This window comes from Cheilinus undulatus, linkage group 3 (assembly GCF_018320785.1).
Source record: "Cheilinus undulatus linkage group 3, ASM1832078v1, whole genome shotgun sequence".
Lineage (NCBI taxonomy): Eukaryota > Metazoa > Chordata > Actinopteri > Labriformes > Labridae > Cheilinus > Cheilinus undulatus.
The window spans coordinates 5,488,157-5,501,329 of record NC_054867.1 but is presented as its reverse complement, the minus strand read 5'-3'; the positions used below and the strand labels follow the sequence as shown (position 1 = coordinate 5,501,329).

The 13,173-nt window shown below is 38.6% G+C and overlaps 1 protein-coding gene across 1 annotated transcript in view; it reads left to right on the top strand.

Annotated features, from left to right (window-relative positions):
• Nucleotides 1-12,930, top strand: part of slc41a1 (solute carrier family 41 member 1) — a 52,156-nt gene extending 39,226 nt beyond the window's left edge. Inside the window, exons 7-11 of the mRNA XM_041783388.1 lie at nucleotides 945-1,092; nucleotides 1,933-2,012; nucleotides 4,203-4,337; nucleotides 4,549-4,697; nucleotides 8,495-12,930. Coding sequence (XP_041639322.1) covers nucleotides 945-1,092; nucleotides 1,933-2,012; nucleotides 4,203-4,337; nucleotides 4,549-4,697; nucleotides 8,495-8,680 — 698 coding nt within the window. The 3' untranslated portion in view covers nucleotides 8,681-12,930. The remainder of the gene's footprint in view (nucleotides 1-944; nucleotides 1,093-1,932; nucleotides 2,013-4,202; nucleotides 4,338-4,548; nucleotides 4,698-8,494) is intronic.
• The last annotated feature ends 243 nt before the right edge of the window (nucleotides 12,931-13,173 follow it).

The window sequence follows — 13,173 nt, the reverse complement described above, 5'->3', positions numbered from 1 at the left end:
TAACCACCAGCAAACACATCGTTTCAACACCACAGACAGACAGACAAACACTAACACACGTAGGAACCATCCTGACCAGACTGTGGCAAATCCCACTCCTTCCTGTGTCTAAGAGTCTGTAAACTTTTCAGTGTTACTCACCCTAAATACCACCGGAAGGGATTATATAAAGCTGTTAGGGGTTATTTTTTACTCAAATGCACAAAAACAAAGGTGGTGTCTGGGTCTTGTGTAAAAATGTGGTCTGCCTACTTAAATGATGTGTTTGAGGTTGTAGATTCACTTTAGTAGTAACACTGCCTCCTAGAGCTTGTACCAGGCACTGTCAGTCCTTGAATGTGCCCAGTTGCTTTTAACTTAAATGTAATGTTTTTCCCCATATAACTCATTAGTTTAAATGCAGGGTGTTATGGTTTTGTGTGCTTTTATCATAGAAATAGATATTATAGATGAAGTTTAACTTATAGGAATGGGGAATCACTGTTAGTCTATAGCTCCAATTTTTGTAGACAATAAAACAACACTAATGGAAAATGGAGTTTTAATTTTGAGGGTGCTCACCTTTAATGTTTACTGATTAATGTAAATCCTTCTACACCCTTGTTTGGTAGATGCAACCTTTTTTTCAGTTAGTGCATATGATTACCCTTAGAAATTTGAGTATTAAAGAAGTTTATGGTGAGTATTGTTTATGTAAGTATGTAACATGCCACACTTATGAGTTAGAAAAATACTAAACGCATAATTTTGTATAAAAGGACAAAATAGGGAACGGTCAGAAACGTTATTCAAACTCTGAACAACTAGATACGTGACACATGAAATTGTCACACAGTAAACATAATTCTATACTATGAGTTTGGTTAACCCTCTCCATAACAAAAAGCATTGCCTCTTTAAAATGTGTTTCATTTATATGTCCATCTTTACATCTTCCTGTACAGAGTACAATGACTACGCCAACCCACTGGTGTGTGCAGTGTTTGTAGCAATGTGCCCCCTTTGGGTGCTGATAGCCAGGAAGATCCCATCCACCAGAGAGCTCCTCTACTCCGGATGGGAGCCAGTCATCATTGCCATGGCCATCAGCAGGTAGATTACACATGGATGCATGATTTTTTTGAAGTTTAAACTCTCATCATCACCATATAGAACATTGAGTTTCCTCAGTTTTAAGCTTATTTTACTGTCTCTTCTCATGATACACTCATAAGTTGTTAATATTTATTTACAAAAGTTTGGTTCTTTATAAAGTAAACTAAATATACGAATCACCATCAGGGTTGGAAAAGCCTTTAGATCCTTTACTGAATGTAAGCAATGTTTCCACTCTGTGAGAACCATTAAAGTTGAATTTTCATGAGCTTAAAAAAACATCCCTGTAATCCTCCTTGGATTAGTTGCATTTCCAAGTTAATCCAGTGAGGTTTAAAATAGTTAATTTAGTTTATGTGCCAGGGGATTTTTGTCTGTACAAATGAAAGAACACCTAATCTTTCCATTTATCTGTAAGAAAAAAAAAAAAAAAAAAAAAACAAGGGTCATAATCACTGGCTTGGTGACAGACCATTTTCAGAATGCTATTTGTTTTACTTTTCTGTCCATTGAAAGGAAAACATTGACTGACTGTTTGACTGATGAAGAGTAAAAAACTGAAATATTTGCCTCCATCAGTAGGCTTGATTGAAATGGAAATATTCAAGTAAAACACAAGAGCCAAGTTAGATACTTAATAGCATCAAATGTGGTCCAACAGGTTAACAGGAACTTAAGTACAGTCTTTGGATGTGTTTTCTTTCCACCATATAAAAACATATATGCCTATCCCAGATTTCTCATTGTGTGTAATGTATGTTGATATAAATTTGCTGTTATATTGATAGATCATTCAGCAGAGTATGATTATGTCTGTTTATCCTCACTGTCTTTTAGTGTTGGTGGTTTGATCCTGGATAAGACCGTCACCAACCCAAACTTTGCTGGCATGGCTGTCTTCACCCCAGTCATCAATGGTAAGGAGTTTGAAAACCCCTAATGCATACTGAAAATGCCATTTGACAACAAGTAAATAGATCATTTTATAGGAGAGATGAAAATATAATCAATCATTAGGGATACTGTTGACCATGTGCAAAGCTGAAGACAATAAATGTATTTTTTACTTTGCAAAAAAAGAACAGTCCGTTGGCTTTCTCCTCTTTGCTTCACTTATTCCCAAAGTAACCTTTAACTTTTGAGAACTTGTTAAAATAAATTAAGACCAAATGTGTTATCTGATAAAAAGAAAATGGAGAGCTGCAATGACAAAAGGCTGGACACAGATGACAAGTTAGTTCAGTGTTATCAGCCGTTGTTTTTAGTAAAACAAGCCCCCAGCAGCCAGTGTGATGCTTTTTGAGACTCTGATATTCAATCAAACCACATTTTTCTTTAACAGTGCTGTAAAACTTCATTACTTACAAAAATGCATGATAGTTTCACTCTAGCTAAAACTTGCCAGACAACTAACTAGTCCAGACCTTTAGGGTAAAATACTCTTGTTTGTTTATGGCATTGATGCCATAGTATTCATAATACTAAACAATAGTGTTTTATCAAAATGAAACCATGTCAGAGCTGAAATCAGTGCAGTCCTTTTCTAACCTTTGTTTCTCCCTACATTGCCATCCATAAAAATTATGCCATTTATTTATTCTGACTTGCAGTGACTGGTTACTGATCTGTTCAGAAGCTTCAAAGCAGTGATACTCAACATGTGGCTCTTTTGTGATGATTTGGGGCTCTTGTATGTCTTAATTTGAAATATTATTCCCCAAAAACCTTACAAAAGGAAACTTTGACCACAGAAATAAATCACATTAATTAATCAGGTTGTTTCCTAGACTTACACAAAAGTCTTTAATTGTCAAACTTAATTGTCCCATTCATGCAATTGTTCCCACATTTATCCCATTTTTGCCCTTTCTCCTCAATTTCTTGCCACTTTTAACCCCATTAAACTACCTTTGCCATGAGATCAACTTTTTTTCCTATTTTTTGCCCATTTTTGCCACTTCTTGTTACCACTTTATCCCCATTTTTTGCCGCTTTTATCCCATTTTTGCCCTTTTCACCATTTTTTGCCACTTTTCGCCCATTTGTGCTTCGATTTGCCATTAAATAGCACTTGTTTTGTTTTTGGCCCATTTTTACCACTTCTTTTTGCCACCTTTATCGAGTTTTTGCTCTTTTTCACTACTTTTTATCCATTTAAGCTACCTTTTACTATTAAATACCTCTTGTTTCCTATTTTTTTTTTTTTGGCCATTTTTTGCCACTCTTGAGTGCTTTTTGCCCAATTTAGTCACTTTTCTCTTATTTTTGCCACATTTTTGACACTTTTGGAGCATTTGTGTCACCTTTAACTTATTTTTATTGCTACTTCAAGCTGTTTCTGCCACTTTTCACCACTTTAATGGTAGTTCTTGCAAAGATATTTTTCAACAATTTAGCTCTTTGGTTTAGCTAGGTTGAGTAACACTGCTTTATTTAAAGATTATATATTTTTTACTGCCAATATGTAAGTTCAATTTATCAGCTGTAAATATCAGCAGAAATTTTCAGACTTGCAATATGATATTTAACTTTTTAAGCTTGTATCGGCTGATACTGATATTGTGCTGATAATATTGTGCATCCCTAGCAAAATCCATGATCACGTTTTTTATTGCTATGTTGATTCCAATTATTATTTATGTCTTTGTGTATGAATTTAGAATAATTCAACAGATATTTTGAATTGCCTTGAGGGTTATCAGCCACAACTGTGTACATTTATGTTCAAATTATTTTGTTTAGTTCAGGTCCTCTTCAAAATCAAACTGGTCACATATGACTAAGATTGATTTATCTTTGTTGACAAGCAGTGGCTACTTATCTGTCTTCTTTCTTAGTATGTTCACTTTTCAAACCCAAAGCACATGCTGTGGTTCCCTCTGCTCTCACTGAAATTGAAGTGAGAGCTGTTTTGATGGGAGGGGCAGAGCATACACTGTGCTGTAAAGAAGGAGCATATGTGCTCTGTTTGGCGTCCTTTAAACACATGACAAAACCACAACATGCTGCATCATAATTGTTAAAATATTGATTAAAAATGGCTTTCAGGCACACGAGTATTTTTAATGTCCTAAAATGCTGATTGTGTTTTTCTATGTGTCACTCAGGTGTGGGAGGTAATCTGGTCGCAGTTCAGGCAAGCAGAATCTCCACCTATCTACACATGAACGGTCTACCTATGGGGGATCCCAACCCCACCCCGAGGAAGTGCCCCACACCCTGCACCTCCTTCTTCGGCTCCTGTAAGTCATTTTTTACCTCCTAAAAACAGATGTCTCCACAGTGAAAGAAAGATCTGGATCTCCTATATTCTTTATTTGTTTGGCTGCTATCGTCAGTCCTAATACAGATCAATATTTTCCTTACAGCAGAATAAGTGAGTTACATTTGTAGCTATTCATTTAAGTAAAATATCAATAAAAGTGAATATAACCAAGGTGTCTATCTCTTCAGCTGTGAACTCTCGTTCAGCCCGTGTGCTCTTCCTCCTGGTTGCCCCTGGTCATCTAGTCTTCCTCTACACCATCAACTCCCTGAGGGGAGGCCACACCACCCTGACACCCATCTTCATTACCTTCTACCTGGCTGCTGCACTGCTTCAGGTACGCACTCTCTATTCACCACCTGGGGTGATACAAAGGATTTGCAAGTTTTCATGGCATTAAAGCATGAAAATGAAATGGATTAAGCATCATTCATTGAACACACAGAAGGCTGTATTAGCCATGTACTTTGGACAGTGCTTTAGAGCAGTCAACTCAACCTTATTCTACCCTAGAGACGCATTGTCTTGAATTTTATTTATTTTATTTTATTTAACCTTTATTTAACTAGGAGAACAAAACTCATTGAGATTAAAAATCTCTTTTTCAAGAGTGTCCTGGCCAAGATAGCAGCAGCACAGATAAAGTTACAGACAACAACGAATTAACATACAAGTAAAATGTCTAACAACAGCGCACTGAAAGAGAAAGCAGCAACTAATTGTTAAAACCAGCTACGATCAATCACGTCATTAAAAACATCTGCAGACAGATCTGACTCCCTCCAGGTCAACCAACCTCCTCTTAAAAGCTTCCAATGAGACCAGTTCACTAAGTTTTAGGTCCTTTTGTAAGTCATTCCAGGCAAAGGGGGCAGCAAATTTAAAGGCCATTTTACCCAGTTCAGTTCTGACCCTGGGGACAGACAGTAAGAGAAGATCCTGAGATCGGAGGTTATACGTTCCAGAGGTCTTCGGAATGATGTAGGTCAAAACGTAAGATGGTAGAAGACCAAGAATAGCTTTATAGATAAGAAAATACCAGTGTTTTAGTCTACGTGAAGACAAAGAAGACCAACCCACACGTTCATACAAAAAACAATGATGAGTGAGGGATTTAGAGTTGGAGATGAACCTCAGGGCTCCATGATACACGGTGTCTAGAGCATGTAAGCTCTGAGACGAAGCATGCATGTACAAAACATCTCCATAGTCCAACATTGACATAAAAGTGGCAGCAACCATCCTTTTCTTAGTCTCAAAAGAAAGACAGGATTTGATCCTGAAATAAAATCCCAGTTTCAGCTTTAACCTCTTAACCAATTGCTGAATGTGAGGAGTGAAAGACAGGGAATCATCAATCAAAATGCCGAGGTATCTATAACGTGAAACAAACTCTATCTGTGAACCCTGAAAAGTGGAGATCGGTGGCAGGCTCAACTGCTTAGATTTAGCATTTGATAGAAGCATTACTTTTGTTTTATCTGCATTTAAAACCAGCTTCAGGTCATAGAAATTTTGTTGAACAGTATTAAAAACAAGTTGTAGCTGGGAAGGAGCTTCATCTGGAGTAGGGGCTGAGCAGTAGATCACGGTGTCATCAGCATAAAAGTGAAAATTTGCATTAGACACATTTTGATTAATGTCATTTATGTAAACAATAAAAAGGAGTGGTCCCAGGACTGACCCCTGAGGCACTCCTTTGGATACAGTAAGTGAGCCCGAAGTACAGCCAGATACCTGTACACACTGAGTTCTATCAGAGAGACAGTTTGTAAACCAACTGACTGTTTGCTCGGATAGACCTGCTTTGGACAGTCTGTTTCTCAGTAAGACGTGGTCCACTGTGTCAAATGCTTTGGAGAGGTTGATAAAAAGGGCTGCACAGTGCTGCTTGTTGTCGATAGAATCAATAAAAATCATTAAAAACTTTAAGAGCTGCTGTGGATATGCTGTGTTTTTTCCTAAAACCAGATTAAAAAATAAGATAAAATATTATTGCAGTTTAAAAAAATCCTTTAATTGATCACTAACAAGTGATTCAAGAACCTTGGCCAGGACAGACAGCTTAGAAATGGGTCTGTCATTATTCAAACAAGTTGGGTCCCCTCCTTTCAACAGGGGGTGAACAAATGCTGCTTTCCAGATGTGAGGAATAATGCTTGTAGTCAGAGAGAGATTAAAAATATGTGTCAGAGGCAGGGCAACAAAATTAGCGGCTAATTTTAAAAAGTATGGATCAAGTAGATCTGGACCTGCAGCTTTAGACGTGTCCAGAAGTTTGAGGGCTTTGTAAACTTCATAGGTTGTAATGGGACTAAAGCTAAAAGACACATTTGATTGTTCTTGTCCTTCTTACTTGACTGTAGGAGAACAATTTCAACCAGGGTTAAGAGAGTCAAAAAGAGACCCAGACGCTATAAAATGCTCCTTAAAACATGAAAGAATCTTGGCCTTGTCTGTGATTTGTTTTGAGTTTTGTACAATGCATGGAGGGAGCTCTAGCCCTGCATTATTTCCGGATAAGGATTTGATAGTTGTCCAGAATTTTGATGGATTGTTCAGATTGTTTGGGGTTTGAGACAGGAAATGACTGGCCTTGGCTTTTCTGATTTTAACAGTGCATGTGTGGCGAAGTTGTCTGAAGACCAACCAGTCAGAGTTCAGATTGGTTCTCCTGGCTTTTGCCCACGCAAGGTTGCGTTCATGGAGAAGCCGTGACAACTCTAGAGTGAACCAAGGATTATTACTGCCTTTTACTCTATACTTCTTTAGTGGAGCATGTTTGTTGACAATACTGCTAAAACCTTCATTAAAATAATTCCATGCCATTTCAACATCTACAATGAGGTTGGTTTTCTCCCAGTCAAAATAAAACAAATTGTGAAGAAACCCTTGCTCCAAAAAATGCTTGAAGTCACGCTTTATGAGGACTCGTGGTTTGGTTTTTGGAATTTTTGTAGATCTGACAGTGGCAACAACACAGTGGTCGCTGATGTCATTAGCAAATGTGGAAGCAGTAGAGTATATGTGGGGGGTATTAGTTAGTATCAAGTCGATTAGCGATGATTTTTCTGGGTTTTTGGGGTTTGGACGAGTAGGACTGTCAACAATTTGAAAGAGGTTCAGTGAATCACAGTTAGATTTAAAGTCATCTGATACAGGCTGAAACCAGCTCAAATTAAAATCCCCCAGAACTACAAGCTCTTTGGGGTTCAGGTCTGACAAAAGCTGTATAATGGAGGGTAGAGCACCACTATCTGCTAAGGGTGTCCGGTAACAGCCAACAACAGTAATACAAAGACAGTTAGAGACTTGAAGCTCCAACGCTAAAACACTCAAATTGTTTAGTAACAGATTTTGTGAGCAGCAAATTGGCCTGAAATCTGTTTTTGATGTATATAGCTACCCCTCCCCCTTTTTTTGGGTGGTTAGACCTAAACACACTGTAGCCTTTTATATTTATGTCATTGTCTGAAATACATTTGTTTAGCCAGGTTTCACATAAAACGATGACGTCAGCATCAGTAGATTGGGCCCAGATATGCACCATATCCAATTTAGGAATAAGACTGCGAACATTTAAATGTATGAAACCAAGGCCAGTTTATCAAATAAAATTGCAGTTCATGTCAGTGAAACAGGTTCTGTGTAATTAAAGCATTACTCAAAGGTTTATGGTGCTTTCACAGTTTTAAACTGAGTCAGCATGCAGCAACTGCTACCGCTGTGTTGGGGATGTAGTTAGGAAATATTTTTTTCTGCTCATGCCAAGAGCTACCTAAGGCAATGCCAAGTCCATCCTCAAAGATACATGGCGGTAGTTATGATATCCCATAGGTTTCTAGCTTTCTTACCTTTATTTATTCATACTTTATAGTCATATGCAGAAGTTGTGCTGTTTGTCAAGCCACAAACTCTATAATTGGTTTCTTCACAGTTGACCCAGTCACATTCTCAACAGAATGAATTAAGTCCTTGCTTAATATAGTCAGAATTCCAGCTGTAGATGCAGAAGTCATCCAGTGGTTTCTCCATTTCTCCACTTCAGTCAAGCTGTGTTTTAAGACTGTAAGACAACAGCAAAAGCTGCTGTGGTTTGTGTAAACATTAAGATTTTTTCCCCTCTTCCTCCAGGTGATGCTCCTCCTCTACCTGGCAGACTGGATGGTCCACTGGATGTGGGGTCGAGGCATGGACCCAGACAACTTCTCCATCCCCTACCTGACTGCCCTGGGTGACCTGCTAGGGACCGGCCTCCTCGCCCTCTGTTTCCACATGCGCTGGTTCATTGGGGACAGAGACTCTAATGTGGGCAACTGAATGCATGCACAACAAAATGAAAAGAACACACTGTACCCTTGCGCGCACACACACAGTGGCAAACACCACCTGTATGCCTGAATGTTATCTGAAAGTAGACAACCTCTACAACAAAGGGCTAATCTTCTGTAGGGCTCTGATTGAAGGTACAGGGATTTTGTAGTGTTTCACTTCAGGATATCGGGACACTGTGCACCACAGTAGCAGCCTGAACAGTGTCCGGGGTTCATGAAGGAGACTCAAGTATCTCCAGCAACCCCTGAACAAAACCCCCAATGGATCCAGCAGGACATGCTACTTCTCCTTCTTTATCTTAATTAACAACTGAGTCCTAATACTTTTGTTGTTATCTTATTGACAATGATTGTTACTGTTGATGAAATTGATAAGAATTGTTATCTGCTCTATGTGCAGGGCCAGTCCTCATTATTTTCAATGGGGACGTTAGCTCTTTGGTTTTTAGAAAAAGAAATTATAACACTTAAAACAAAAATAAATCCAAACAAGCCTTGAATGCTTAATCACCAAGTGCTTTTTGAAGAATGAATGCAAATGTAATGTGTCTAATCTGATTTAGAAGACTGCATCTATCCAGCTATTAGTCTGCTTTACTTTCTGATAGTTTAACTGGAGGGAACTTGACCACAGTAAACAAGCAAAACCCCTTTCTAGACACAGCCAGAGCAGGATTTGTGGTTATATCTATAAGCTTGCCTCCTCTTACTTAAAGGCTCGTGAATTAGGGATATCAGACCAATTCAGAATCAAACGATAGGTCAGCCACTATAAAAACGGTTTCATCCTATGACTTTGTTAGCTTTTGTAAGCTTTTGTAAGCTTTTGTGAATCACCAAATTAATGCCTGCCTAGATTTTTTTAAAAGTGTGATTGTGTTTTCATTCATACTGAAGCTTGTATCTAATTCCTTAAGTTTCTTCAAGGGTTTAGGTACTTCCTCATGATGGTTAACTCTGCTGAAAACCATCATAATATTGTATCTTGAGACAGATTTGACTTGGTTTAAAAAATACACAGATGCATAATGTGTAAATTCTATGGCCGCATAAAAACACAAACCTCCCTGTTGGATGCAGCTCACAATGTGCTTTATGTGAATTCTAAAAAGTTTGCATGTCGTATTTTGTGTGCGCTGTTATTTCATGATGATAGCAACAGTCTCTGTGTCTGCAACCACACTCACTCATTGCTGGATCAGGCTATTGATTGTTGTTGTTATGTTGCCCAAGCCAGGCTTACAGTAAGTGACAAGAGGCTAAACATGTTGCAAAAACACTTGAAACAACCTGCAGAGCTCAGCCAACTGGGCATCTTGGAGTGAGAGGTTGCTTTAGCCAGGATGTGCTGGTACAGTCCAGATGACAGCTACTGATTGATTACATTTCAAGTGGATAATTGATATATTTGATAAAGTTAAACAAATCATTAAATATGGTTGAGCAGTGAAACTAAAAGACAGAACTAAAGGTTGTTTTTAGGTTAGCAGCATGATCATGGTGGCTACAGATAACTGTGGAAAACCTTTCTGGTGTGTTTCAGTTCATTTTTTATTAAATCCAAATGAACCTGACTAGTAGAAAAATGTCTGACCCCAGAGCAAACTCATGTAGCTTTCAAAGCTAATTGGCTGTTTTCTAACAAGCACTTTGTTATGCCTCTTCTTACAAAGACAAGAGCTCCCAGCTAGCTTGCATGTTTCAGAGCTGCTAGCATGTCATCAGTGGAAACTCGTGCTTTGGACTAGAGCTTAAATCAGGCCCAAAAATCCAGCCTGACCCCTACCAGTGTGTGTTCCCTGAGAGCCAGGTCCAGCCTGGCCTGCCCCATTTATTTCTGTTGGCCAGAGCTTGATTTAAACCACACATTTTAAATAAGTTGGCTTTTATAATTAAACTTTTAAACTACAGCTCTGAGTTTTCAAATCATACATTTTTTTTCAGATGGCCTATTTAAAAACTCTAGCCTTCAAAGTCAGGCCCTAGCCTGTGCCTGGCTTGACCCAGCTTCATGCTGCGGGTTGGCCAGACCTGGCTGGTCTTGGCTTGAACCTAACCTCTGCTGTGGACCAGTTGCAAAACAACTTCGAGTACAGATCTCTGAAGGTGCCAAGGCAGAAATAAAGAAAGTTTCTACCCAGGTGTTCACCAGAAAGTAGGCTGTGATCACCAGAAATTTTTTTGTGCATAAAAAAAGGTTATTACATGAGTACAGAATAGTTTCTGGTGCTCTCATGAGAAAATATTGCCTGTGCACATTCCTTCTTTCTTGTGAGCACAAGGTAGTTTCTAGTGAGCCTGAAACTATTAAGTTATTTTTCCAGACCGTGTCCTGTTTGGGGCTCTGTATAAAAGTGCTGACCACATAAGGGCTGAAATTAATCAATCATCAGATTCTTCAAGTTTAACACATTTCAGCCCCTGTTTGTCTCTTTCATTGAGAATCAAATTCCAACTCAAAGCGATCACTCTGTTCTGTGACAAACCTGAGCTTTTGTAAAGAATGTTTGGCTGCATATTTTCAAATAAAAGGTCAAAATCTTCAGCACATCGGTTAAACAGTAGTTTATGCCTGGGCTAATTATCACCTATCTTTGAGACTCATCTGACCAGAGCTGACCTTTCCTTTGAGTAAAAAGAAAAGAAGTGGTTGTGCCATTTTGACAGGCTAACCCATTACAAAGTGCAGGTGTTGGTCCTGAGCAGAGACCAGAGATTTCTTGGAAAAAACTGCATGTGATGCTGGTCAGATGTCTGTGCTGTTTAAGGGGCCAGCTGAAAGCATGTGCAGGGCACATAGTGTGAATGTGCAAAACTTGATTATCTTACCTGTTAGAAATCGTTCTTTTTCGTCTGTTTTTTTAAAATGTGTCAATTATGTGAACATTGTGATTTTTTTCTTTTGCTATTCCTTTCCTCTTTTACTTAATCTATTGATCTCTTGTGATTTTTTGTCTTGAAACGCAGCAAACAACAACGGAAAAGAAAAAGGACTTCTTAACACTGATCAAACACACAAAGTACTGTAATATGCAAAATGGACACCAGAGGGCACTGCAGGGATTGTCCTAACTTTTCAGTGCTTCTCTGCAGCTCTGGATTCAAACATGTATCTACCCAGAGGGACTTTATTTTGTCTTCTTTCCTACAGTGTTGATGTGAAATTCCCTCCATCTTTTCACTCTGTCTGTCTCCTCCTGTGCCAGCGTTCTGCCTCTGTGTCTATGGAAAGTTGTGAATACTTCTATAAGGGGGCACGTAATGCTTTGTCTATTTATTTTTATAAGCACACAAAGCAAATTGTACATACTATATTTATTCTTTAAATAAGGTTGTTTATTTTGTCGTTTCCTTTTTGCTCTGTTTCTTTGCCTCTATGTTGTTGTCCTCTTCCTCATCTCTTGTGTTTGTTTTCTCTGCAAATGTCATTACAGCTTTTTGATGCCTGCTGCCATAGAAAGGCAGCAAGGCTTTTAGACAGTGCAGTGCCTAATACCAGTCTTTACACACCTCACACATGCACACACAGCGTGTCTCACACAGGGAAAGCATACATCTAAAACTAGATCGGCCTTAACCTATCAGAGCCAAGCTCACCTCAGAGTAACCAATCAGGAGTTAGGTTTGCCACAGAGTAGCAACTCTTTAAGTAGCTTGTATTAATAAAAGATGTACAGTAAATTGATTGTAATGATGTTTAAGTAATAATGAATTTATATGATGCAGAAATGGAGAGAAGGTCTGATATCAGCAAAAATGAGGTGTTAAAGGCTGAAAACCTTTCATAGTCTTGTTTTTAAAGGGCATTTGAAAATTATAGTGTCAAAGTATGCAAAGTTAACTGATGCAAATACTGGAAAACCTAAAAAAAAGGTGCAACATAATGACAAAGTTTTCTGCTATTTCCCACTGTGCACAAAGGATCCAGCCTTTAAAACCCTCACACCTTCTGCCTTGTTAACCCCAGTGCTTCAGACCTTCTAAAGTCATAAGGAACAGCACTGACCCTCAGCCCCTCCACATCAGCACTGAGCCTTTAATTCAGATTTTGAGTCCAGAGCAAAGGTCTGCCTGTCCTAGACAGCTCTGCTGCCTCTGAGAGTGATGTCAAATCATGTCTTACTGAGCTGAGGTCTTTGCATTCTCCATTTTCTTCTTGTAAAACTCCTCTCTCTCTCTCTCTGAGGCCTTCTCCCTGCAGGACTTTGTAAATTGCTGGAAATAAAGAACTATATTATTTCATACCAGTTCTCTGACTAAGTGTGTTCTTGATTTGTAGGGTTGTGTATCTTCGCTGGCCCAATGATTGACTCAGTTATCCAGCCAACAATTCAGTTAGTGATGAATCCTAAAAGGTCATATCCTCAATCCTCTATATCAGTGGTTTTTAACCTTGGGGTCGGGATCCCCTTGGAGGTTGCAGACACTGAGAGAAAGTCTCCAAATGACTTAAAAAAACCTAAGAATATTTTATAATTA